Here is a 25,997-nt window from a genome sequence, read left to right as displayed (position 1 = left end):
TTACACGGGAATGACTTATCATACAGTGTTCAGTACTTAGTCCTGTATATGTATACCAAGTTTTATACCGAACATCGCGTTCTAACCGAAACATGTCCCTTGTTAGAAAAAATAATATGACTAGTTATATAAAATACAGTCAACGAATTTTAATTTTTGTAACCTCCAAATTGTTTAAAACCTAGAAGTATATCATAATAAATGAAAATAAAGTAATTTGTCATACTTTTCTTATAATTTAGAAAATAAAATAAAGAAATGGAAATAAATTCCTTCCCGGAAATTGATATGCAAGAGAACAACCCGGGAATATTCCCGTTTTTTATTTTCCTTTCCACCGTAAATATTCCCACTGCCTATCACTATTCTTGAATGAGTTGACATTGGTAAAAGTTAACATTTTACAAATAGAATAAACGAAACAAATAACTAGTGCAATTTAATTTACGGTGGAAAACAATAATGATATCAAAACAAAAGTACAAAGAAAACACACCAACCACTTTTCGTTTATTGTTATGCATACTATTATTATTATTATTATTATTATTATTATTATTATTATTATTATTATTAATATTATTATTATTAATATATAAAGTCAGTGGTAGCTCATGCCTTCAACATGTATACAACAGTGGTTTCAAACACATTATAAATTTCCAATGGTCTTTGTCAGGTCGGGCTTTATATTTGTGAAGAAGAAGAAGAAGAACTATTTTTTTCAATAAGCAATTATTCTGTATCATATTAAAACCTGATTGTGTATTTGATTGCAAGTACCGTCTATAATTGCTGGGAGAGTATCCATGAAATATCGAGTAAAGTGGCCGTTATGGCGAGTGCATCGTGCTTTGTGTGTCCTGTGATGACGAGAGTTGTGTGGGGTTTTCTATACATATTTACTGAACTTACACACTTTTTCTTTCCTTTACACGTTCATACATTCCCTCATTTTTCTACACTTTTTCCCAGTCATTTTACACTCCTCAATTTTCTCTACCTCTTGTTCTGTTGAACTTGGCCTTCAGCCCCCTTTATCTGTTCGAAATTCTCTCCTTATTCTGATCTTTTCCTATTGTACCATACTTCTCTCCAAAAAATCACAGAAGAAACAATTAAAGAGAAAGCACAGGAAAAGTGGTATGAAGAAGGTGTCAAGAAGAGCAGTTTGAAAGGAATATAAACATATAAAAAGCGTTATAAGAAAATAAATTATATGAACAATGATTTGCGAAGCATTTTTATTTTCAAAGCCAGGTCAGGGAGCCTTGAAACAAGGGTAAGATTAAAAAATTTAAAGAAGTGAACGAAAAATGTTAATTATGTTTTAAAGAAGACGAAACATTAGAACACTTATTGTTAAAATGTGTAGAAACCTTAAAATCGGGGAAAAATTGAAATGGATCGATTAAATGAAAAAGGAAGGAAATTTGATTGAATAAGCTTGGAGGCTAGGCTTTAATGTAAATGGAAGGGAACTAAGTGAGAAACAAATATATAAGAAAACAAAGAACTTCTTGAATTTTGATGGAAAAAGAAAATAGAAAACTTGAAATGAAAAAAGGGCAGTACTTTATTTCTCTTTTTTTCTTTTTTCAGGAACCAAACTTCCGAAGAGAAGGAAGGAAAATACCTTGAACCTGAACCTGAACCTGAAATTTGACTTTTTCCCGATTGCGACACTTCTTTTTTCACGTATTTTCGCTTTATCATACTTACTACTTTCTATCTGTTTTATGACTTTGTACACATCTTGTTACTTTTTTATCATTTTTCAACTATTCTGATATTTACATTTTACACGTTTAATTACCTTTCTAAATTGCCGATATTCTTGTTCAATAGAGTGATAATGATACTATGCAAAAATTTTTTAATGCTTACTACAAACAAACAATCAATTGCCGAGAGAGGAGTAGTGGTTGATGAAGAAGAATAAGAGGAAGAAGAAGAAGATTGGAAATATAAAGTTGCTCTTGTGAACGTACTTGTAAATCATTTCATTAACACTGGCAGCGTAAAATATAAGGGGAGTATAAGAACAGTATTAAATTCTTATTATATTTCAATTCAAAATGGCTGGTAAGGCGTCTGTTAAGTCGGAATTGATGTGCAAAGAAGAAATTGCTTATGACTTACCTAGTGATGATCCGCTCGAAGGGAGAGGGTGGACATACGAACTAATGAGTGACAACAAAGAGTTAATATTATCTACAACGGAAGGAGATGTATCAGTGGACAAGGATAAAGCTAAGTGCTCTTTGGATGTGAAACTAAACGTTGATAGGGTGAAATCAGAATTAGCACTAGAAGAAGATCCTGAATTTGAAAGTAATATAGAAACGCTAAGAAAAATTGTGGTTCAGGAGACTTGCGCGTCGTATTCTAATGACTCCCAACAATTAACAACAAAAAGTTTAAATTCAGTTCGGCCAGAAAGGTAATGTTCAATTTTTCATTAACTAATTGGCTCAGATTGATAATACGATTACATGGTTTCGGAAATTTTGTTGGTTAAAAGCAATACTTCACGAGAAATATTTAGGTATGGGAGATATCATGAACGTTAGTTAGTAGCCTACAATTTGGAAATGACATGGCACACATAGACAAGCTGTATACCAAATAAAAATAATAACAAGATTGATACGATCCATACAATTCTTATGTAGTTCATATCTCGATAAAATAATTATTTCGTTATTATTGGTTACACATTTCTCACTAATTGTTCACATATTTAAAATATGGGTTCTCGACGATATTGTTTTAGTTATATAGAGACTTATGTAAAATACCAAATAATAAGAATGGTAATTATTCTAAAATTTTACAAATGTAAACCTGTAATGTATTATATTCGAACATAAACTATGGACGTTTGTGATTTTATTTTGATTTAGCTCAAATGGGTCTAGCTTGATTTTTCCGGCTGGCTTCGAAAGACATAAGTAAAATACAGGATAAAGAATATTTTAACCAACAATGGATGTTCATTAGGTCCATACATCAGTCCATTTCATAGCTTCACACATTTGTTCAAGGAAGTCGACTTTTTACATTCCCAGGAATCTTTTTTAGGGTATGGACCTGCATTTTTCAATATGGGATCACTTTAGGGGCTTGGTGTACGTACATAATATATGAATTATTGTAAAAACAACGCTAATCAGCATGTGCTAGATGGCCGGTAAAAATAAGAGTGCTATGCAGATTAGGGCATTACGCAGAATGTGGGTAAACAAAGATAGCGCAAAATTCTGTATTTAGGATGACTTACACGTCTTACGTGTTGAATGTGTTCTTGTACGTTCCTAAGTATTTTATAGGTAACATGCTGAAATGCTTTCTTTGCTTGTATATTTGTGTTCCAAAGTAACACAATACATTAGGGACGTAACTTCTTAATTATATGGATCCCTTCATTCCCAAGCATTTTCATATTTCCGTGTTATGATTTGCCACACTAAATTTTGATACTTCATTTCGCTTACAGTGGTTGCTAGCTACCTTGACAAGGGGTTACTTTGCACATCGGGCATTACTTCGCCAAAATATGAAGAGAGTTTCACAGTCCTCCGTCGGTGAAACCATGAACTGTATACGGTACACGAAGTTTCAACTACCCCCTACGATAGAACATGTAACTCTATTTTGGTGTTAATGTTGGGGTCAGCATCAGTTCTAATTACAGAGAGGCTTTGTTGTTGTAGTAGCGTGGAAAACAGTCACTGTAAGGACCGGCAAATTTTAAAAGAATTTCCGTCAATGTTAAGTTAGTTTCGTTATATTATACATTGTAACTTGCATTATAGAACGTAACTGATAACCGTTTGAACATTTTAATACAAATAAATTAGTAAAACGGCGGTTAAGCCATACGGAGCGCCATTCTGTGCGTAATTATTTGACAACACAGGTTGTATGTCATTCATTAAAAATACAGATTAATGAATTGGATCCTAAAACCAACGGTTCTGACAATCTCTTACAGTTGAAGCTTGCAGGGTCCCTGACGATTCGAATGAATCGCTTCTACCCTAAGACCTTACATACCACCCTAGTTGCATGCCTTCGGTATTCAAGTCATGACAAATCAGGGTTAATGTCCGAACCCCAATTGGACTGTCAACATTCAGGCCTTGAGGAGGCATTTTAAGAAAATAAATATAAGGAAGAAGACGACAAGAAATACACCCTGGGAGGAGATTTAATGCTACAGCCTCACATTTCAATTCATCAATTTTTTAAACGTTAGTATTACTTCAGGCCCGCTCTTACCTACAAAATTGATAGGTTTACAAATGTAACCTTTTAAAGAGCTGTAGCTAATATTATGTGTGCCTTACTAGCAATTGCACTTATCTTTATCGAGAATAAAGTCACATCCGAGAGCATTTGTCACAATAGTGAAACACAAGATAACAGTAATATTAACTTGTTCATTAAACATTATTGTTGTTCAGTGCCTACTTGTACGTAGCAATCTGAATATGTTCTCATAACATAAACCTTAGTATTACCATATACTGTGTAACTGACGTAGGCACTCCGTACTATCGATACATCATAGTATCCGGTGTTTATCGTAGTAAAGGGTAACGTGGAATCGTAAACGGGCTTCCCTTTTTCTTTTTCTCGAGATCGGTTTATGATTCCCGGCACAAGAATACAAGAGTTATTTTCAAATATCAAAAAGAACAACATTTGATTTACTTTCTCTAAATGCAAATCAAAACTCTAATTATTTTCTATATATCCAAATCAAAACTAATTATTATATCAAAATTTAAAATCCGAACATCAATCTTATTACCATTATACTTTTCTCTAATTATGCCAAACATTAAAAATTAGAACAAAATTTTGAAATTTTAGTCAATTGCCGAATTTGCACATTAGCTGGAACCCAACCAGGCGTCGGACTGGTTTCATCACTTTAATTTTATAACGAAAGTAGAGATGTTTCTAGGGGATGAACTATATTTTAACCTTCAACTCTTCTTAACTTATAATATCGCTTTCTCTGAAGTCAATTAACTTCAGTTATCATTAGTCACATTGAATGCACATTGACTTTTCATAGTAGACTGCATGTATATATTGAACGATGAACAAATCAACGAGCAACTTTATCAAATTCAAGGTTATTGTCAATTACTTTCAATATTATACTAAATTGTGTTTAACTTACATTATTTTGACGGCGACTTGATCTTACATTACAAATTTCGTATATTTTTTTCATTATACAATCACAATCAGATGAAAAACTTCACTATCTGAAGAGCACATTTTTTAATTACCCAAAATTTTAACTTTATGATTAATTGTAGTTATTACTAGTACTTCTCTAATTATGTTCGTAATTATCTCTAATTGCCTAACAAGTCTCTAAATGCTTGATTGTATGGGGACAGTTAATGTTAATATAAACATAAAGGAGAATGATAAAAAACTCAAGCAAAATTTAATAATAAAATTTTATTATGAAATATGGTTCCCAAAACTGGAAAGACCTGAAAAAAAAAAGTACAAAACTTAAACATCCTAATAAGAATTCGATACTGAAAGTCCGCATCCAAAACGGGATAGCCATACTTTTCAAAAGTGGTGAGGTATTATTACAATTTCAAAGTCGGAAATCGCGTTCTAAATCAATTACCTGTTTAAAATTTCCAATGCTGTCTTTCCTCTCCTTTCCACATTCATCTTTCACCTCCAAATGCTGTAAGGAAACTGACATCTAAGTAAACGTATCTGATTGTAGGGCGATATTGATGGTTTCTTGGTCTGGTGCGTCAGTGACGGTGGGCACACACTTTGATTCTGAAAAGTAACCTTCGAAATTCGGGGAAATAATCAAATAAATAAACAGTAATACTTTTTTCATAATCTAAAAGTTTAAAAGTTCAAATTCGGTATTTCTGATTTCTCATCTCTTCCCGGGTTTAACCCGAGTTGGGGTGAAGTTCACGCCTTTTTTGTGCTAAGATTTTAATTTTCCATCTGTGCCGGTTACGCTTGTAAGCTGTAATTTAGTACGGTTACATGTACTTTTCCAGTTAGTTTGTTTAATTTCGGAACTTTTCTCCTTTTTACAGCGTATTTACTAAATTTCCACGTAATGACAAGCCTTCCTTTACGACGTTTGGATTTACGCTGCATTGCGATACCTGTCATAATTTTTTTTTATTTTTGCGCTTACTATTACTATATTTTGAAATGTAGTGTACTATAAAATGTTCGTACGTGTTTTCGCTTAAGCTTTCTGGTGTTCTTCGGAGTCGATGTATACTTCTTCCGCATGTTTGACTCGAAATAACCTCGCCTACAGTTCGACTTTAATTTGCATGTAGTTCGTCTTTGACCGAGTTTAGTGCGTTCCGAATTACGCTTACCAAGGCACTTTCCTTTTATTCTCAACTTATTTCCTTCTGCACGCCTAATGTGTGGTTGTGCGTGCTGAGAGTACGCTGTACGTGGAGGTCGACGCACATTGTTTTCATCATGAGCAATCAACATGTCTACATTTTGTGTAGCACTACACTTAAACTTTCGCTTTTTACAATTTCGCAATAGTGAAGTACTAGCTTGAAAATTCAAACATTTCGGCAACTGAAAATTAATAAATATTGCATCTGATTTACTGATATGATCACGTCTGCTCATTTTAATTCTACTGATTATGCTTCTCGAAATCGAGTTTACGTTAATAATGTATTACGAAAACTCAACTGGGTATCATTGGCCATCTTATTTTTCTTCTTAACTTTGGTGTTACATTTCGGTTCTATAACGGAAATATACTTTCGACTGCGTGTGCTTTATTGGAAGTGTTACGCTTGTTTACGGTAAACAGTTCCGACCGATATATTATGTACGAGACATTCACTATGTAAAACAGAATTCGCTTGGCGGGTCTATTGTGAATTTGAAGTCGTTTTCTTCTACAATATTCAAAGCTGATAAAGTCGGAATGGATTTGCAGCACTAAAGTGCAACTTACGTTAGACATACACTGTTACAAAGACAAATTTGAATTCTTTAATTCGCGCAAAACCATTTGCCTTCGACACAAAACAGACAACACTGTAACTTCGTTATCACACAAAATCATCAATTGAACTCTCAGTCCTTCCCTGGCTTTTTCAAGAGGGCGGATACGCGCAACCTGAACGCTACCGCTTATCATGTGTGAAACATCGGTATCCCTTGCCGGCAAAACAATTTCATTAGAAACAATTTTTTACAGGTACGCGTAACGATTCTTCTTTTTTGCTATCTCTACACTGCATATTTCCTTTTCCTGACTGTAATCGACTTTCTGGTTTATTTGGCACATGTCTTTCACAACTTGGGCTGGCTCGAATTCAAGACGGTTTCTTTTCCGCCTTGCACTCTTTTTTTTTTGTTGGTTTGCCTACACTCTATCTGTGCCGTTCGCATGTATTCATAGAACACAGTGAGACCTTTCTTTCATTCCGCTACACTTTTTTTAAACTCAGCAGTTACTGAATCAACATGATTGGCCGCGTTAACTAATTCAGAGAGTACTTCAGTTAAGGAATTATTGGCTACTTTCATATTAATACGTAAGCTGTCTGCTTTGGCATTCAATTCGCTCTTTCCTACGCTCCCAAATCGCTTCTGTTACAGGCTTTTGAAGATCACCTACTGATTCATGTATTTTTTGTCCTAGGCATCCAATATTCATTACCATTTTTGAGCCATGGTTTCTAATTTTTTCTCTAATTCTTCTGTCAATATTGCTTGAAATTGTTCTAAAACACTAGCCTCCATATTGATATGAGATACGAGCAACTAATTCAAAGTACAAAAATATAAATGTCTGAGTTTAATACGAAAATAAGAAACATGCGCTTAAAACATGAAACACTAAGAATTTTGATATTACGATCATTAACAACCAATCCTTGTTTTTACAACTCAGGTTTCATTTTGCGAAGTGCTTCAATATAAAATTAACACAGATATAAACTAGTACCATATATAAAATATTTTCTATAACTATTCTATCAGGCTTTGATTCCATTTTGTACTAATACACAATAACACATTCAGCAAGGCCATGTGATAATATTTGAAAAACAGTATCACGTGAGAGTTTCTACACAATAACTGTGTCTTCATCAGACTTCCACTCCTTCTGGTTGCTGGGAGTTGGTCATCACTTATATACACTGTCCGGAATTCAATTTTAATTAGGTTCCGCCCCTTCTTTAAAAAATAACACTTGTCTAGTTTTCACTTTCACTTTTTAGCTGCACACGTGTCAAATTAAAGGTTTACTTTTTTCCGCTGGATGCGTCCTGTCCTCTAATTATCCTTGTTATTTTGTTTCTCTTTCTTTCTTCTCCCTTTTTATTCCTTCTTCTTTAAGCAGAATCTTCTCTCACTCTTTATTTATCGAGAATCTTGCATTCCAGTTCATCACCTTGCGTCCTGCTTTCATAATCTCTCTGGCTTCCATTTTCTCACCAAAGTCCTGTTCTCTACTTCTATGACCTCTGCTCCTTCCCACCCTATCCTGTGGTTTGTTCCTTTCTGATGCTTGTGTATCGCATTGTTGTCCATTTTCAGTCTTACAACATCCTGGTGCTGCTTAATTCTTTTTTTGAATTCTTTTTTGTTTATCCTATGAAAATTTTGTTACACTCCTCGCATCCTACTCTATATATTACTCCCCCTTGATCTTTGTTCGCTATTGCTTTTCTCTTTTTTCTTCTAACTAGTTCAATTATTCTGCTTCCTCTTTTCCTGTACGTCCTAATTCCTGCTTTCCGAAACATTCTCTATATGTTCTCTGTTTGTTTGCACAGTTATTGTGTTGAAACTGTCACGTGATACTGTTTTCTTTTTACACATTATCACATAGCCTTGCTCAGTGTGTTATTGTGTATTAGTATTAAAACATTTACTCTTATTCATAAATGCACATGAAGGTGCATAGTGTAAAACATGTATGTATGTGTGTATACTCAATCAGCTGTTTGCTATCCACTCACATCTACATAGAATTAAAAATCAACAAGAAAAAATTTTATGAGCTACATTAATCTCTCTGTTGCTCTCAAGGTCAAAACATATTTACTTAACTTACGTGAAAAATCTACATTACTTAGTTCTTGTTTTTTTCTATCACTCTGCTTTATTTTTAATTAATTGTGTTCGCCGAAGATCTGATAGAAATTGACTGTCGACACTAGGCTAATCAGCTCCAAACTCAACACGTTATCTGTATAATGGTATTGTAAAAGCAGTTGTAGAAAGATTACTATAATTTAACCCGGAAAACGGTCGCCATGTGGTTAAAATCGTGTTTTTTGGTAGTTGTTAGATTCTTGTAAATATAATCGTAACCTTCACATTGATTTTAATCTTTTTCCCAAGATTTGTCACTTGTTTATTGCATTTATCCCAGCTTTGCTACGGCAGTGTGACGTAATATTGAGGTCTCAAATATTCAGTAACAATAATAATAATAATAATAATAATAATATAGGTAACAAATTCCGTATGAGGACACATTGTATTAAAGCCTGTAAAATAACCCGTAGCGTAAGCCATAAGTTACAAAATAGTCGGGATTCGAGAGAAGTGTCAGGACCAACAGCACATATCCTCTCGATACGTTATTACAACTAGCTACATGTTATAACGGAAAGTTTCCCTACAACTAGCTAAATGTTATAAAGGAAAGTTAAATGTTATAACGGAAAGTTTCGAGGTAATTTTGGTGTAGAAAGTAGGGATTCTGAACTCACAAGAGCCGTAATTACAGTTGTTTTTAACTATTGGTTATGCTGGCTAAGCTACAGAAGAAGTCGAAGGCGTTTCGAGAAAGAGGTTCCGTACCATCATGAGACATCTCTACAGCTACTCAAATTCAAACGAAAGATTTCCGCTAATATTTCGTGTAGAATATATTCTACTGTACGTTTTCAGGAAAAAAACTTAAAAAAAAGAACTGAATATAATTGAAAACTAAAGCTTGTAATAAACTAACTTGTGAAGTTTGCAGATTTAATTAAAAAAGCTTTGCTACAAAAATATATACACAGGCCATAATTCATTGAGCTCTGAAATCTTATCAAAATGATGTATAAGATTCAGTCTACAGAGCAATTGTTGCTTATAGAGTGGCATACACAATTTCTAGAATCGAGATCAGATGAGATACGATAGTTTTGGTCTCGTCTCGATTCTCATCTCCAAAGCATGACTATAGTGTGAGTTAACCTTGTCCCGTCTAGAATTAAAATGTTTCATCCCGATTTTGTTTGGTTTGTTTTAGAATCGAGATGAGAAATTCGTCTTTTCATGGGCAACATTACACAAAACCGAATTTTTTTTTTGCCTAATATCACGTTTCTGCTTGTAATGGTACGACCTGAGCGATAATAAGTTTTTAATTTTTAAATATTCTTCGAGATAATTGTTATTATTGTTAGTATTATTCCTGAAAATTTGATAGTTCAAGTGCTGAAACAAAAGTGTATTCAAATATTTGAATGTAATGAAGCGTGTGTTATCGCCGATCTATTTCCATCAAAATTCCTAAAATAAAAAAAAAAAAATGCTTGACGTGTATTCGATCGAAAAACTTCGAGATTACTGGTCAAGCCCCTAGACCACTGAACCACGATCACAACGCTGTAAATGATTCGTCTTTAGTCTTGTTACTCTAAGTTTCTCTGCCTCAGCTTGGAAAGTTGTATGTAATTTTTTAATTGGTTTCAAAACGTCTTTCGTGTTCCTCTTATGATGATATAAGTGAATTACCTTCGGTACAGTTTCTATTAGTACGTTGAGTTGTTCTTAAACCTTTGGATCGCAAGTTGGTTTTTTCTCCACACGAATCTACACATAAGACAGATTTAATTCTCATACTGTGCATTTGTGTCAAGACAGCCGACAATACATGGTCATAGGCTTATGTCCGCCACGATATAAATGATAGTTTAATTTGATATAGTGAAACAAACTACAGCAACTTATTTTGAGACAATAGTGATATGGTACTCCATTTCATATTTCTACAATATTTAATGTAATAAAACATGTAATATAGTGAATGATTACATGTTTCCTTGCTACTTAATCATTATCTCCATTTACATTTCATTGTTTGTTGAATTTGTTACAGGCGCGATAACATCTTTGCTTTCCACGGAGAAGGGAATACGTTTACTACATTAAATAAATCCATTTCTCATTCTTATGATGAATCTGATACTTCGACGCAGTTTGGCAAAGAATTTCATCGATCACGTTTGACAAAGAATATGGTGACACAGGAAAGTGAAAAAAGTCATACGTCCCAAAATAGTGATAAAAGCTCTACTCAAAGTTCAACTATGTCAAGTGGTGAGTTAGTGCATTCAGGTGAAAAATCTCACATATGTGGAGTATGTGGAAAGGAGTTTAGAGTATGTTCAAGTTTGGCTAGGCACATGGTGATTCACACAGGAGAAAAACCTCACACGTGCCAAGAGTGTGGTAAGGCATTTAATCAACGTTCAACTTTGGCTAGACACATGTTAATCCACACAGGAGAAAAACCTCACACGTGCGAAGAGTGTGGAAAGGCATATATTAATCGTTCATATTTGGCTAGACACATGTTAATCCACACAGGGGAAAAACCTCACACGTGCCAAGAGTGTGGTAAATCATTTACTGAACGTTCAACTTTAACTAAACACATGTTAATACACACAGGAGAAAAACCTCACATCTGCCAAAAGTGTGGAAAGGCATTTATTCTACGTTCACATTTGGCTAGACACATGTTAATCCACACAGGGGAAAAAGATCACACGTGCGAAGAGTGTGGTAAGGCATTTACTCATCGTTCACATTTGGCTACACACATGTTAATCCACACAGGAGAAAAACCTCACACGTGCCAAGAGTGTGGTAGATCATATACTGAAAGTTCAACTTTAACTAAACACATGTTAATCCACACAGGAGAAAAACCTCACATGTGCCAAAAGTGTGGTAAGGCATTTACTCTACGTTCACATTTGGCTAGACACATGTTAATCCACACAGGAGAAAAATCTCACACGTGCCAAGAGTGTGGTAAGGCATTTAATCAACGTTCACATTTGGCTACACACATGTTAATCCACACAGGGGAAAAACCTCACACGTGCGAAGAGTGTGGTAAGGCATTTACTCATCGTTCACATTTGGCTACACACATGTTAATCCACACAGGAGAAAAACCTCACACGTGCCAAGAGTGTGGTAAATCATTTACTGAACGTTCAACTTTAACTAAACACATGTTAATACACACAGGAGAAAAACCTCACATCTGCCAAAAGTGTGGAAAGGCATTTATTCTACGTTCACATTTGGCTAAACACATGTTAATCCACAAAGGAGAAAGACCTCACACTTGCCAAGAGTGTGGTAAGGCATTTACTCATCGTTCATATTTGGCTACACACATGTTAATCCATACAGGAGAAAAACCTCACACGTGCCAAGAGTGTGGCAAGGCATTTAATCAACGTTCACATTTGGCTACACACATGTTAATCCACACAGGAGAAAAACCTCACACGTGCCAAGAGTGTGGCAAGGCATTTAATCAACGTTCGACTTTGGCTTCACACATGTTAATGCACACAGGAGAAAAACCTCACGCGTGCCAAGATTGTGGTAAGGCATTTAGTAGACGTTCACTTTTGGCTACACACACCTTAATCCACACAGGAGAAAAATCTCATACGTGCTAAAAGTGTAGTGAGGCATTTAATAGACGTTCGACTTTGGCTACACAAATGTTAGTCCGCACAGGAGGAAAACCTCACACGTGCCAAGAGTGTGGTCCGGCATTTACTCGTCGTTCATATTTAGTTGTCGAGGTTCCTTGTTAGGCTGCACACATGTTAATCCTCAGAGGAACAAAATGTCACACATGCTACGAGTGTGACGGCGAATTTAAATATCGTTTAAGTTTGGTTACACACATGTTAATCCATACAGGAGAAAGAGGTTAGGTATGCTAAGAGTGTAGTTAGAAGTTTAATCAAAGTTCAACTCTGGCTACACATATTAATATGCCCTAAGTGTAGTATGTCATTTGATAAACGTTGAACTTTGGCTAGAGAAATGTTAACCCACACAGGAGTAAAACATCACACATGTCGAGAGTGTGGTAAGGCATTTAATCTACGTTCGAAATTGGCTATACACACGTGAATTCAAACAGTAGCCAAATCTCACCTTGCAAAAATCCTGGAATATAATTCTTTCAACGTTCATACGTGTTCAGCCACACAAGATCAAAACCTCACACGTGAGAGGTGTGGAAGACGATATAGTCTACGCTCAAACGTTGAAACGCAGTTGAACACAAGTCAGTCACCAAAGAGATGCAAAGATCTTAGCAAGGCGTTTACTCAAGGTTCACATATTGCAAAGTAAATGATAATCCACAAAGGACAAAAATCTCACACGTGGGGAGAGTTTATATGAGATGTCGCATTCTGTTGGAGGAATAGAGATGATATAATCTACGCTGTTATTTCTACGCGTGCTATGAAAATTGTACTATCCTAAATTGATGTTTGAGTAGAATAGTCGACGAAGGGATGTCATTTGTGTCTGACGTTATCCCATGTTTATTGTAGATCCATATCTAAGCTCAAGTTATAGTCACCAAAATGAGCAACTTTGTCACCTGACAACATCTGGAAATGTTCGTGGCATCTTTCAAGTAAACTTAGAGCAGTGTTCCTATATGGTCTGCTGAAACACCCGACGAAGATTGTTTTTGGACAGACTTACCTCTGCTCAAATAGTTTCACACTCACGTACGAGATCATTCTGTGCTCTGCTGCCCCATTAATTTTAATACTACAAACAATCCGCCTGTATGGTCTTGCGGTCTTATTTCTATGTAGAGAATTGGTTGAGAAACGACATTCCACTGTTCCTTATTGATATTTTCAGACATGTTTCGCTCACCACTAAACAGCCATATTTACGGCACAGTCTGTAAAATTGTTTGTTACGCTTTGTACGTTTTTGTAGTGGTTTTAAAGGTGGTTTTCTGTTCACTGCACTTTTGAGCAGTATTCTACTGTACTACTATGAGCAAAATAAATGACGCGTCTCTTTATTTTGAAGTTTTTTGAAAATATCTCCGTTTTCTTTATATGTTCGAAATTTCGGAAGGTTTCCCCAGCAGGACAGGTTAATAACAAACCCGTTTTTAATATTTGTGTTAGATATTAGCTTAAAATAAAGAAATTAGAAGCAAAAAACATTAAATCGACAGAAATCTCGAGAGTTACCAACTCTGCTAAAGTGGGAAATTTTCAAGAACGCGAGGGAATTCTGCAGTTCAACACGAAGCAGCGACATCTATGTCATTGAGAGAAGTGTGGATTAGATCTACAAACGAAAATTTTAACGAAATATTTCTAGTATGTCTTATTATATGCATTATCAGCGAACTCCAAATATATGAATCTATGCTAAGTATTAACGTATAGATAGTGCAAATAGTGGAAATTACCTATGGAAAAAGACGAATTGTTAGCCCAATCGTAATTAAAAATCGTCTTTACTGTAGAACAGGTTCAGCTTACGTAAAAAAGCAAATAGCTCAGTTAGATAAAGCAACGAGTTTATATACCGAAGGTAGACGGTTCGAATCCAGTGGAAGTACTTTTGTCATTTTCATCACTAAGGTTATTTTATTTATTTTTTATTTGGGAAAGAATCAAATTGTAACATATGTGTAAAACTCTTGACGATACCAAAAAAAAGAAAAGAAAGAAAAGAAAAAGAAAATATCGTCGCATTTGCTTTAGTGTCTCTAATTTTTGTTTGCAAACAGATTCGTAATTATTTCCCCTGTGCTCACTGATGCATAACGAATGTTTTCCAGTAAATGTTAATTCTAATTTGGAGAATTTTATAGTTTCACAATGTTTCTCACTACATAGTCTTCTATCTACGTGTTTGGATATTTTGATAACAGATTTCCCTATTAAATGTTTAATTTTCTCTATAAATATTTGTCTTAAATTGAAATTGTTTTGAATTTACTACATAAGCAAAGTTGCCCGAAGGAGGAGAGCTCAAGTAATAGATATTCTACGTAAAAGCAACCTATTATAGAATGATGATGTTTCTTACCTTCAGCACATAATCTTAACGTTAGAGAGTCAGAGAGAGAGAAAAATCCTGTTTTTCCTCCCCTATGACCACTCATCTTAAAGTTCTACTCATAATGATTCGTGTCACATAATTTCGGCTCTCCAAAGACATTCATATTTATTATTATTATTATTATTATTATTATTATTATTATTATTATTATTATCATTCCTGAATATGCCACCCTTACATAATGTTGTAACTTCAGACATCTTAGTTTAAAGTGCTTTCTTTAGTAATAATTTGAGCAACCACGTCACAAAATTTAAAATGTATGAGGGGGCACGACGTTTTATTTCCCCTCCTCTCTTTTCAGCACCTTCCAACAGAAGGTATATAATTTCTGAGAAGCAGGGCAGCCAAAATGAATAAGAAATATATTTAGAGCATCCTTTCCTCCTTCGTGAATGTAATATCACGTAGCATTTTTTATTCTACTGAAGACGACCCTAGGCCGTTATGGTTAGGTAACAAAAGAAATACCTAATATATTTATAGCGCCCCTTAACTGTAATATTACCTCTTCTTTATTTGTTCGAGGCTTCCCTACACAACCAAGGGTGACAAAAAGAATAGGAAAAGTGTCTAAAGATTACAAAAGACTTTATATTTTGTCAGAAACAAGGCAGTATATACTCAACATTGCTTTCGTTAACAAGTGTTTCAACCTTGAGTCGCTTATAAAATTAGGCAGAATAACTTTTGCCGATCATTGTTCTAGAGGGATTTCTCCAGGATGGTTTGGTGTCGAGCTAATAACGATGAGTATGTTTATTTACATCACTGTTAAAGAAATAGCAAACTTTCTGAAAGCAACTTACTTAGGAAACAGATCTTCCTTCTACTTAGCCAGAGCCCACTCTGAAAAATTGCATCTGGCGTTCTGAGTGAAAGTTCTATGGGACTATTAGAAAAATATATTCCCGTTTCCACGCTGATGGTAGAATTTCTTAAACAGTTATTGAATTACGTTCGAAGGGTAGGCGTAAATAGCGCCCCCGCAACAATGTGGCGTGGGGACCGCACAAGATGCAAGGCCAAAAAATATACAGAAAGTACGCAGGGGCGGAGCGGGCCAAATTTTCACACGGGCAAAGTGACTTTCTGGCGCCCTTCCCCTGGTAGTAGCCTATATTTTACATTTTATCATAGTGTTTTTAATAGTTTAAACCAGGAGCGTCATTTCAGATTTTGCTTTGGGGGGGGCAAGACCTCTTGATATAAGTAAAATTTCGCGTTTTTCACTGATTTACTACTATTCTAATGATAAAATCTATATACATCTCAAGCTCAGGGGGGGCAAATGCCCCTCCCTGCCCTCCCTAAATGACGCCCCTGTTTTAAATCCATTTTCAAAAAGAAATCCATTACCTAGGACAACTTCACAAAGAATATGGCCCGCTATAAACAATACCAACTCCACCCCCCCCCTGGTCTAGAGGCTAGCACGCCTGCCTTCTGTGGTATCGGGTCCAATTCCCGGTGGATTACTGTTGAACGATAAAAGTGGTTCGGATTCCACTATAATTAGTATCCACATCTCCCTTTCCCATTAAGGCATAACCGTGGAACGCTAAACTCAAGCAAACAAACAAACAATACTTAATTCCCGGCACTCTTTATTCTACATGCCATCTCTCAATTTTTCGATACAGCCCCCTTAGTACTATGAAACTCTCTTCTTCCATAGTGAAATGGAAAAAGATCATATAATTGCCACTACTTTACAAGAATATAAACCAAAAACGTCAGTAGAAAGCACATTATAAAATTTACTTTTTGAGGCTCGTTTTGGTGCCCCTCTTTCTCTGGCGCCCCGGGCAGTCGCCCGGCCCTTAGTCCGCCCTTGAAAGTACGGACGCATAACTAATCACTGCGGAGGAGAGGTTAACCTTCATGTTATGCCACTGGTTTGACGTGTTTGAAATGTTCAGTAAGTGATCGGTTAGTGAAATAATTTCGACGGTTACTGATGTTTAAAGTTTAGCTAAGACAAAGCTACCTAATCAAATACATTTGATATCGCGATGTCACAATTTGATTTTTCCTCACATAAAAAAGATAAAAACAATAGTAATAAAAACCCTTACTCATACTGGGCTCCTAACTAACTAACAACCTAATTCTTACAGACTAGTTGCTCTGACCAACTGAGTTTCGATTTCTTACGCGAAAGAAGTCTGTTATATTAAGAGGCATGCTTTTCATTATCAAAACTGTTCGAAGTAATACGAACATGGCTTAAGAACAGAGACGAAACTGAATTACCACTCGATTGACCTTGAGGGCAAATCACCAAAGCGTAGCTATAAACGTAAGTTCGGCATGCATTTCTCTGGAGTTGTGTTCAGTATTCCTATCTGCCAGTCATGCTTGTTCGTAGGAGTAATATGTTACTAACCTAACCTTTCGATAGAGCACAATGACAGAGAATCAGAGGAAACGAATTCTTGCCCTTGTGAACGTGGGATATCACCATGTGCAATAAAACTGACGCGTCTCCTTGAAGTGATATTTCATCGAAAATAACTCGTTTTCCTTTATATAGTCTATCCGAAGTTTTTGAGGGTTTCAAAATGAGGAAATGTTACTGACAAATAAGGACGCATTTAGGGGTGGGTCCAGGGGGTCCGGACCCCCTCTGAAACCCCAACTTTTCTGTAAATTTAGCCTAATTTTGGGGATTATCTTTTAAAATGTTATTATAATTTATCCTAATATTGAAGTCGGACCCCTCCCGAAATAAATTACTGCATACGTGTCTCTGACAATTTTCAATATATTCGTTAAATAATAAAGTAAAATAACTAAATTAGGAGAAAAATCTACAAGGGGTAGTTTATACTAAGGGGGTGAGTTTTTTCTCAGTGATTTTCCCAAAATGGACTCAAATGTTTTCGTTCATATTTCATAAATAAAGATTTCATTAATAACTTATCAATATGGCATAACTCGTTTGTCCTAAAAAAATGCGAGGGGTAGTTTATTCTTGGTGGAGTGTTGTCTGGGCGATTTTCTCAAAAACGACTCAAAAGAGTTTATTCATATTTCAAAAATAAATATTTCGTTAATAACCGAACAATATGGCAAAACTCGTTTGTCCTGAAAAAATATGCGAGGGGTAGTTTACTATTGGGGGTGTTTTTCCTCCACGGTTTTCTCAAAAATGAGTCAAGCAATTTTGTTCGTACTCAGAAATAAATATTTCATTAAAAACCTAGTAATATGGAATAACTCGCTTACCCTGAAAGAATCCTCAAGAGATAGTTTATTCGGGGAGTTATTTTTCCCTCACGATTTTCTCAAAAATTACTCGGACAATTTTATTGATAATTCATAAATAAGTATTTCATTAATAACCCTATATTTTAGTATAAGTCATTTCTATGAAAAACAATTACAACGGATAGTTTATTTTTGGGGTCAAGGTTATTTCCCCGACAATTTTCTCGAACGACAGGCGATTTTGTTCAAATTTCGCAAATAAATATTTCATTAATAACCAAAAGTATATCTTAACTCATTGTTCGAAACAATTCACAAGATGTAGGTTACTCCTGACGTGTTCTTTTTGAACGACTTTCCCAAAGTGACTCATTTGATTTTTTTTCATATTTCATAAACAATGATTGCATTAATTGGTCTATTATATGTCTAATGAAAATGTGCTCAAAGTGTGAGTTAGTTTTGTAGTGTGGATTTTCTTCAATCGAAGTTTTTTATTCGATAATCTGACATTCGATGTATTTGAATAATACGAAAATTTTATTCGTATTATCCAAATACACACTTCAGTAACAACTGCGGCCTAACACAGTTAAGAAATTGAATTGAAAAAGTTTAGTGCGGTGGCCCTGTAATTGAATATTTTTTGAGAAACTCCCTAGCTTTTTGTGGTAAACTCAGGCTTTTCTTTTTCGAGCGACAAAAGAGAGAAGAAAATATAGTGATTGTGAAAATAATATCAAATTTAGATTTCAACGGATTTACATGTTTCATGGCGTCTACATACCGAAAATGTGACTTTTCGACACCCGTCCTTCCGGTCCGTCCGTTCGGCACACTTTTATATGCACTCGCCTAGAGGCCATACCGTTCAACTTATCTACACCAAATTTTAAACTTAGGGTTTACTTAGTATTCTTACAGGGGCTTTTCCATTTTTTCCTACCACCTAAAATAAGTGTGGTTTACAAACATCCGAAAATCGAAAAACGCTATTTTCTCAAAAATGGTTTTAACAATTTTGTTTATTTTTCATTAATCAATATTTAATTAACAACCCTATATTGCAGTATCAGATATTTCTCTTAGAAAAATTTACGAGGGGTAGTTTATTCTTGGAGGTGACTTTTTCTCGACGATTTTCTCAGAAAAGACCCTGGCGAATTTTGTACACACTTCATAAATAAATATTTGACCTTACAACATGGTATAAGTCAATTGACCTGAAAAATATATGAGTAGTAGTTTATTCTTGGACTTGAATTTATTCCCAGTGAGTTTCTCAAACACGACCAGTTGGTAACTCTGTATCTTGACAACGAAGCTGAATTCGAAAACTGTAAGAGGACCATTTGTCTCCTTTTGATGTCACGAATCACCTCCCGAAGTTTGTGGACATCTTTCAGGTTCACCCTTAATGAAGCTTCTTTTCGAAAAGTTAACTATTAACTTTAGTCATTGTTTATCTTTTTTTAAATCACAAATGTCGTTATTAATTTTAAGGCAGAGAACTACTTCTGAGAGAATACATCTTGGAAAATAATTTTAAAACTTAGACTTTTGTTTTCGAGACATTCCAGACAAGACGAGACATTTTACAAGCTATCTCGTGTCCAAAACATTTGCCTCGTATTATCTTGGATGTCACAAAGCGCGTCTTGTCTCTTTCTCGAGACATGTCTTATCTCGTGCGCATTCGTTAACACTTGGAAAGGATTATCTTTCTACTCAAAGCATTGTTTTTATAATAGTTGCATATTTATGATAATTGCTGTCCACATAAATTACAGTCCTTTCAGTTGAATTAATTTTTATTATTATTATTATTGAAATTGCAATATCTAGTTTAACGTTGGACGATTATGCACCTACGCTAAGGGAGAATGATGATGAATGAAATGGTGAAATGAAGAAAGTGGGAGGAAAATGGAAAATCTCAAGAAAACACATACCCATGCACACGGTATTTGTCCACCTCAAATTTCACTTGGCACGAAGTGGAATCGAGCCACGGACCCCCTGCACGAAAGGTCCCTGCAATGCTTTGTTATTATTATTATTATTATTATTAATAATAATAATAATAATAATAATAATAATAATAATAATAATTGAAGCGAGCTTAACGAGTTTCAACCGTACGACTCAACCAACGTTTGGGTGCCTGTTCGTTCGTCTGCTCCTCTCATAAAAGACATTTCATTTTAATGAAACTAGTAAGTGCCTTCTTTTAGCTCTGCGAAGTAACTATTGCTTGGAATATGAATCTGCAAAACATAAGAGGTAAAATTAACCAAATGGTGCAAGTTTCCACTTATATATACAAAACAATTTTGCAATATCAACTACGTGAATCTTGTCCCATAAAGAAGCCGAAACCCCTACACCGAAGAGCCCTCCGAGATTTGATCATTGTCCACACGGACTGAAATTGTCATTTGAAGCCAATAATTTCTTTAAAATAGACGGAAAATTCGGCAGTTATAAGCATTTTCATATTTTTGCCTTTTTCCATAAGGGAGCCGTAGCCCCCTATACTGAAGAGCCCCCCCCACAGATTTGATCATTGTCCACTCGGACTGAATTTGTCATTTGGAACCAACATTTTAATACGAAGCAAAATATTTCTTTAAAATAGACGAAAAATTCGAAAGTTATAAACATGTTAATAATTTTGCCTTTTCTTATAAGGGGGCCGTGTTAGCCTACACTGAAGAGCCCCACGAGATTTGATCATTGACCACTTGGACTGAAATTCTCATTTGAAACCAAAACTTTAATATGAAGCCAAAAATTAAACTTTTACATCAATTTAAACTGACGGGGTTCCGGTACCCCCCACTATTGTTTAGTTTAGTTAAGTGGTAATTTGTGACAGCTTCACATCATCAAAAGAAAGTTTCACTTCCCCTCCCCTCCCCCAGGAGTTCGTGCTGGATCCACCACTGGAATCAATAGACATTCTTCCTATTCTTTTTGTCACCCTTGATTGTGTAGGGGCTCCCTCGTACAAATAAAGAAGCGGTAATATTACAATCAAGGGGCGCTATATATTAGGTATTTTTTTAGTTACCTACCTCTAACCGCACAGGGCCATCTTTCGTAGAATAAAAAATATTACGTGATATTCCAATAATGAAAGGGGAGAGGATGCTGTAAATATATTTCTTATTAATTTTGTCTGTCCTGCTTATCAAAAATTACTTTCTGTTGGAAGGGTACTGAAATGAGAGGGGAAAAATAAAAAGTCGTACCCCCTCCTACATGGTTGCTCAAATAAGTACTAAAGAAAGCATTTTAAACTAAGATATTTAAGATTTAAACTAGGAAACTAAGATATCCTTACATTATGTAAGGATGGCATATTCAGGATTATTATTTTATTATTATTATTATTATTATTATTATTATTATTATTATTATTATTATTATTATTATTATTATTATTATTATCATTATTATTATTATTATTATTTGAATGTTTTTGGAGCACCGAAATTTTGTGAGACGAACAATGATATATAGAGGTTTAAGATGGGTGGTCATAGAGGAGGAAAAACCAGGATTTTTCTCTGTCTGACTCAAACGTAAAGATTATGTGCTGAAGGTAAGAAGCATCATCATTCTACAATAGGTTGCTTTTACGTAGAATATCAATTAGTTGAGTTCTCCTCCTTTGGTCTACTTACCTTATGTAGTAAATTCAAAACAATTTCAATTCAATACAAATACATTGTAAAACTTTTCCGTAATTAAACATCTAGGGAAAATTAAACATTTAATAGGGACATCTGTTATCAAAATATCCAAACACGTAGATAGAAGACTATCTAGTGAGAAATATTGTGAAACTTTATAAAATTCTCCAAATTAGAATTAACATTTACTGGGAAACATTCATTATGCGCCAGCGAGCATATGGTGAGCAGTGAGCACAGGGGAAATAATTACGAAACTGTTTGCAAACATAATTAGGGACGCTAATGCAAGTGCGACAACTGCATTTTTTCTTTTTTTGGTATCGTCATGAGTTTTACACATACGTTACAATTTGATTCTTTCCCACATAAAAAAATAAATAAAATAACCATAGTGTAGTGATAAAAAAGACAACGGCACTTCCATGGGATCGATCCCGCTACCTTCAGCATACTGACTCGTTGCTTTAACTAACAGAGCTATTTGCTTTTTTACGTGAACTGAGCCTGTTCCGGCAAAGACGATATTTCATTACGATCGTCCTACCAATTTGTCCTTTTCCATAGATAATTTCCACTATTTGCTCTATCTTTATGTTAATACTTAGCATATATTCATATATTTGGAGTTTGCAGATAATGCATATAATAAGACATACTAGAAATATTCGTTAAAAGTTTAGTTTGTAGATTTAATCCACATTTCTCTCAATGACATAGATGTCGCTGCTTCGTGTTGAAATGCAGAATTCCCTCGTGTTCTTGAAAATTTCCCACTTTAGCAGAGTTGGTAATTCTCGAGATTTCTGTCGATTTAATGTTTTTTGCTTCTAATTTCTTTATTTTAAGCTAATATCTAACACAAATATTAAAAACGGGTTTGTTATTAACCTGTCCTGCTGGGGAAACCTTCCGAAAATTCGAACATATAAAGAAAACGGAGATATTTTCTCACTTCAAAATAAAGAGACGCGTCATTTATTTTGCTCATGGTAGTACATCACCACATTAAACGCAGAATATAAAACATTTGATTTGGCACACTTCTCTAGCGTGGGATCACGTTGCCCAAGTCACTCTCACTCTTTTCTTGCCATCTGAGTTGAACATTGTAAATTATTTTAATTGAGTGTTATCTACCAATAAATGATAACGATATTTCACTGCATCTCCAACTGTCAAACGCAGACTCTAGCCGTTGCCTTACTACTGGGTTAACAATAGAAATAATAAAACATAGAGATAGCACAAATTTTTTTCCAGAAGCAGTAGCTCGAACTTTAACTTTTCTGCGGTTTGATGCCGTCTTTTTGTATTTTATGCATAGACGATCCTAAGTACATACAAAGATTTGTTACTGCCCAACTTAACATACAGATTTACAGTGTGGATAACTTCATTATTCAAAATCTATAAAAGAAACTGTTGACCTTCTAACCAAAAGTTTTCCACATACCTTTCATTGTCCGGTTACGTAGTCCCACTCTGAAGCTATACCAATGCATAACTTGTCCATATTACACTAATATATCGAAAAAGTAAATATCACCTATATCAACAAACGCTTCCAAACTCAGCACTCTTTATTCATGCAATATATACTACCTCACTTTAGACCCCACACCAAATCGCTATCAGCATACTCCTTGTCCCTAATGTTTACGCTCTGCCAGTACACTACCCTCGTGAGATACATTGTTCTTAACCTTATAGTGGTAAGGTGAAAAAATTTTTTGTGAATGGTAACATTTTGCCTCCTGGACCCAGGAACATTTTTGTCTGATAAGATGTGAACCAGGATTTAAATTTGTATTATATTTATAATATTAAATACAAACACCAGACAGTGGATACGCTTTAAGCGAAACTATACATTTTTATTGAGGCAATACCTTTCTTGATAAAATTAAGTTCGATAATTATGTGACTATTTTATTGCTTAAATACCGGTACTGAAAATAAAATATTTATTAACTAGAAAGAAGTAAACCAGGATTTCTCCTAATAGCGGTATATTCACGTTTCAATTCTGCAGCAGTCTCCACACATCATTTTTGCGTGACTTAGCCAAATCCACTTACAACACTCTTGGCAAAATATCTGGCCTTACTGTGTTTATACATGTAACATCGTCCTCGCTTTCCTACATGATTAGGTACAGAAGCATCTTCTAGAGTTAATCCGAAAAACCTTGCTGTGTTCGCTAAATGTATAACATTACTACTAGTCGGTTCTACATTTTAGAAGTGATAAAACCACGTTATTTGCCATCGTGTAGTATTTCTTTCTTCGTCATATTCAGTAGGTATCTGGTCTACTATGTTCACCCCACCTTTAGTATCGTTGTAAAATGTGACGATCTCTGGCTTCCCTTTTATCTCTGGTACTCTCATCTAATTTGACGTCATTGTGCATACTTGAGATCAGCACTAAACACAGATAATTCTTAGATGCATACGAACCAATGGTGCAGTTCTAATGAAAACCAAATACACTACTGTATTCTTTCCTCCGTTTGGCATTCACAAACGCGGGGGCAACTCTCTTGTTTTTACGAATTGTCCCTATGATAGTTAACTTACTGTCTCATTCCATTTATTTAACCAAATTGCAGCTTGTAAACCGATTATTGTAAAAAGGTCTCTTTGCAAGATGAACCATGAATCTGTTGATACAATCTCTTCACTACTTCTTCAGGTTTGTTATCTATCTGGAACGGGCCTTCTGGTTGTGTCCTCACATACACTTCTATATTTGTTGTGTAGTATAATGTTTCACCAACAAGAATAAAAATTTTAATTCCACATTTTGGAGGTCTTTTAGGCATATAAATACGAAATCCACATCTTCCCCGGAAATCGACAAGTGTCTCACCCAAAGTTGCTAACATACCAATTAAGAAAACTGTTGTTGTAGTTGTTTACAAATAATTCAAAAAAAAGTCACGAATTGGGGCTAATCTGGGGCTGAAGGTTATATCTGATTATGTTATTCATTAGCATCTTCCACTCTTTCATCCATTATATCCTGCACAGTAATCACATTCTGCTCAGTTTGGCTTCTCCGGTTCCCATCATCACATAGAGATGACCCTACGCAAATAACACATTCATTTGTCTGATTAACAATACACATGTGTTAACTTTTGCTTCGCACCTCCCCTCATTCTCCGTCCTCGTTATTCCTTTACACATTTTTTATTTTCTCTAATTGTAATGTATTTATATTGAATCAATCTGTCTATATTAAGTTGTGTTATATATGTTTACTTACATAATAATGCTAAGAATCAAAGTTCCATACGCCCATTTTTCTTTTTCTTTTTGATTTTTTGTTAGTTTTTATACCGTATAATTGTAAAATTTCGATAGAGCACAGATCTCCACTTACACTTTGTAAATAAATTCTTTTCCATCACTTACGTTACAGAGGGCGTAACCTTTTCGTAGGTTGCTAGTCACTTTGATTTGCCGGTAAAACGTAGTGCATTCACATACTTTCTCAGCTGGCGCACATGTAGTGAGGCGTAGCTGCCAAGTCTAGACTCAGTTTATTCCACTCATGTGGGCGCACAGTGATGCTAATTCATTAACAGCCGACAGGTTGCAAGAAATTGAGAGTTTTCACGAGCGTAATTTGGCTGGAGTACACAAGTAGTATAATTTTTAATCATCATGATGATCATTTTCACTCTTATCCTGTTCTCATCACATAGTTTTGAATACTGTTTCAGTTCGGTTATTTTACCGCATATGATAATTGACGATGGAAAGTCTTTCATACATCCTTTGAAGATAAAATTGCCGGGGTGGCTCAGTTGTAAAGCGTTCACCTCTGATGCATGGGGTCTCGGGTCCAAAC

General features: G+C 35.1%; 1 protein-coding gene across 1 annotated transcript; it reads left to right on the top strand.

Moving 5' to 3' along the window:
* Positions 1–1,652: 1,652 nt before the first annotated feature.
* Positions 1,653–13,031, top strand: LOC145676176 (uncharacterized). Its single transcript, XM_081747082.1, has 2 exons — positions 1,653–2,443; positions 11,174–13,031. The coding sequence occupies exons 1-2, from the start codon at positions 2,079–2,081 to the stop codon at positions 12,777–12,779; spliced, it is 1,971 nt and encodes a 656-aa protein (XP_081603208.1). The 5' UTR covers positions 1,653–2,078; the 3' UTR covers positions 12,780–13,031.
* Positions 13,032–25,997: the final 12,966 nt, after the last annotated feature.

This window comes from Thermobia domestica, chromosome 18 (assembly GCF_964235325.1).
Source record: "Thermobia domestica chromosome 18, izTheDome1.hap1.1, whole genome shotgun sequence".
Classification (NCBI taxonomy): Eukaryota; Metazoa; Arthropoda; class Insecta; order Zygentoma; family Lepismatidae; genus Thermobia; species Thermobia domestica.
This window is presented reverse-complemented; position numbering and strand designations above follow the sequence as displayed.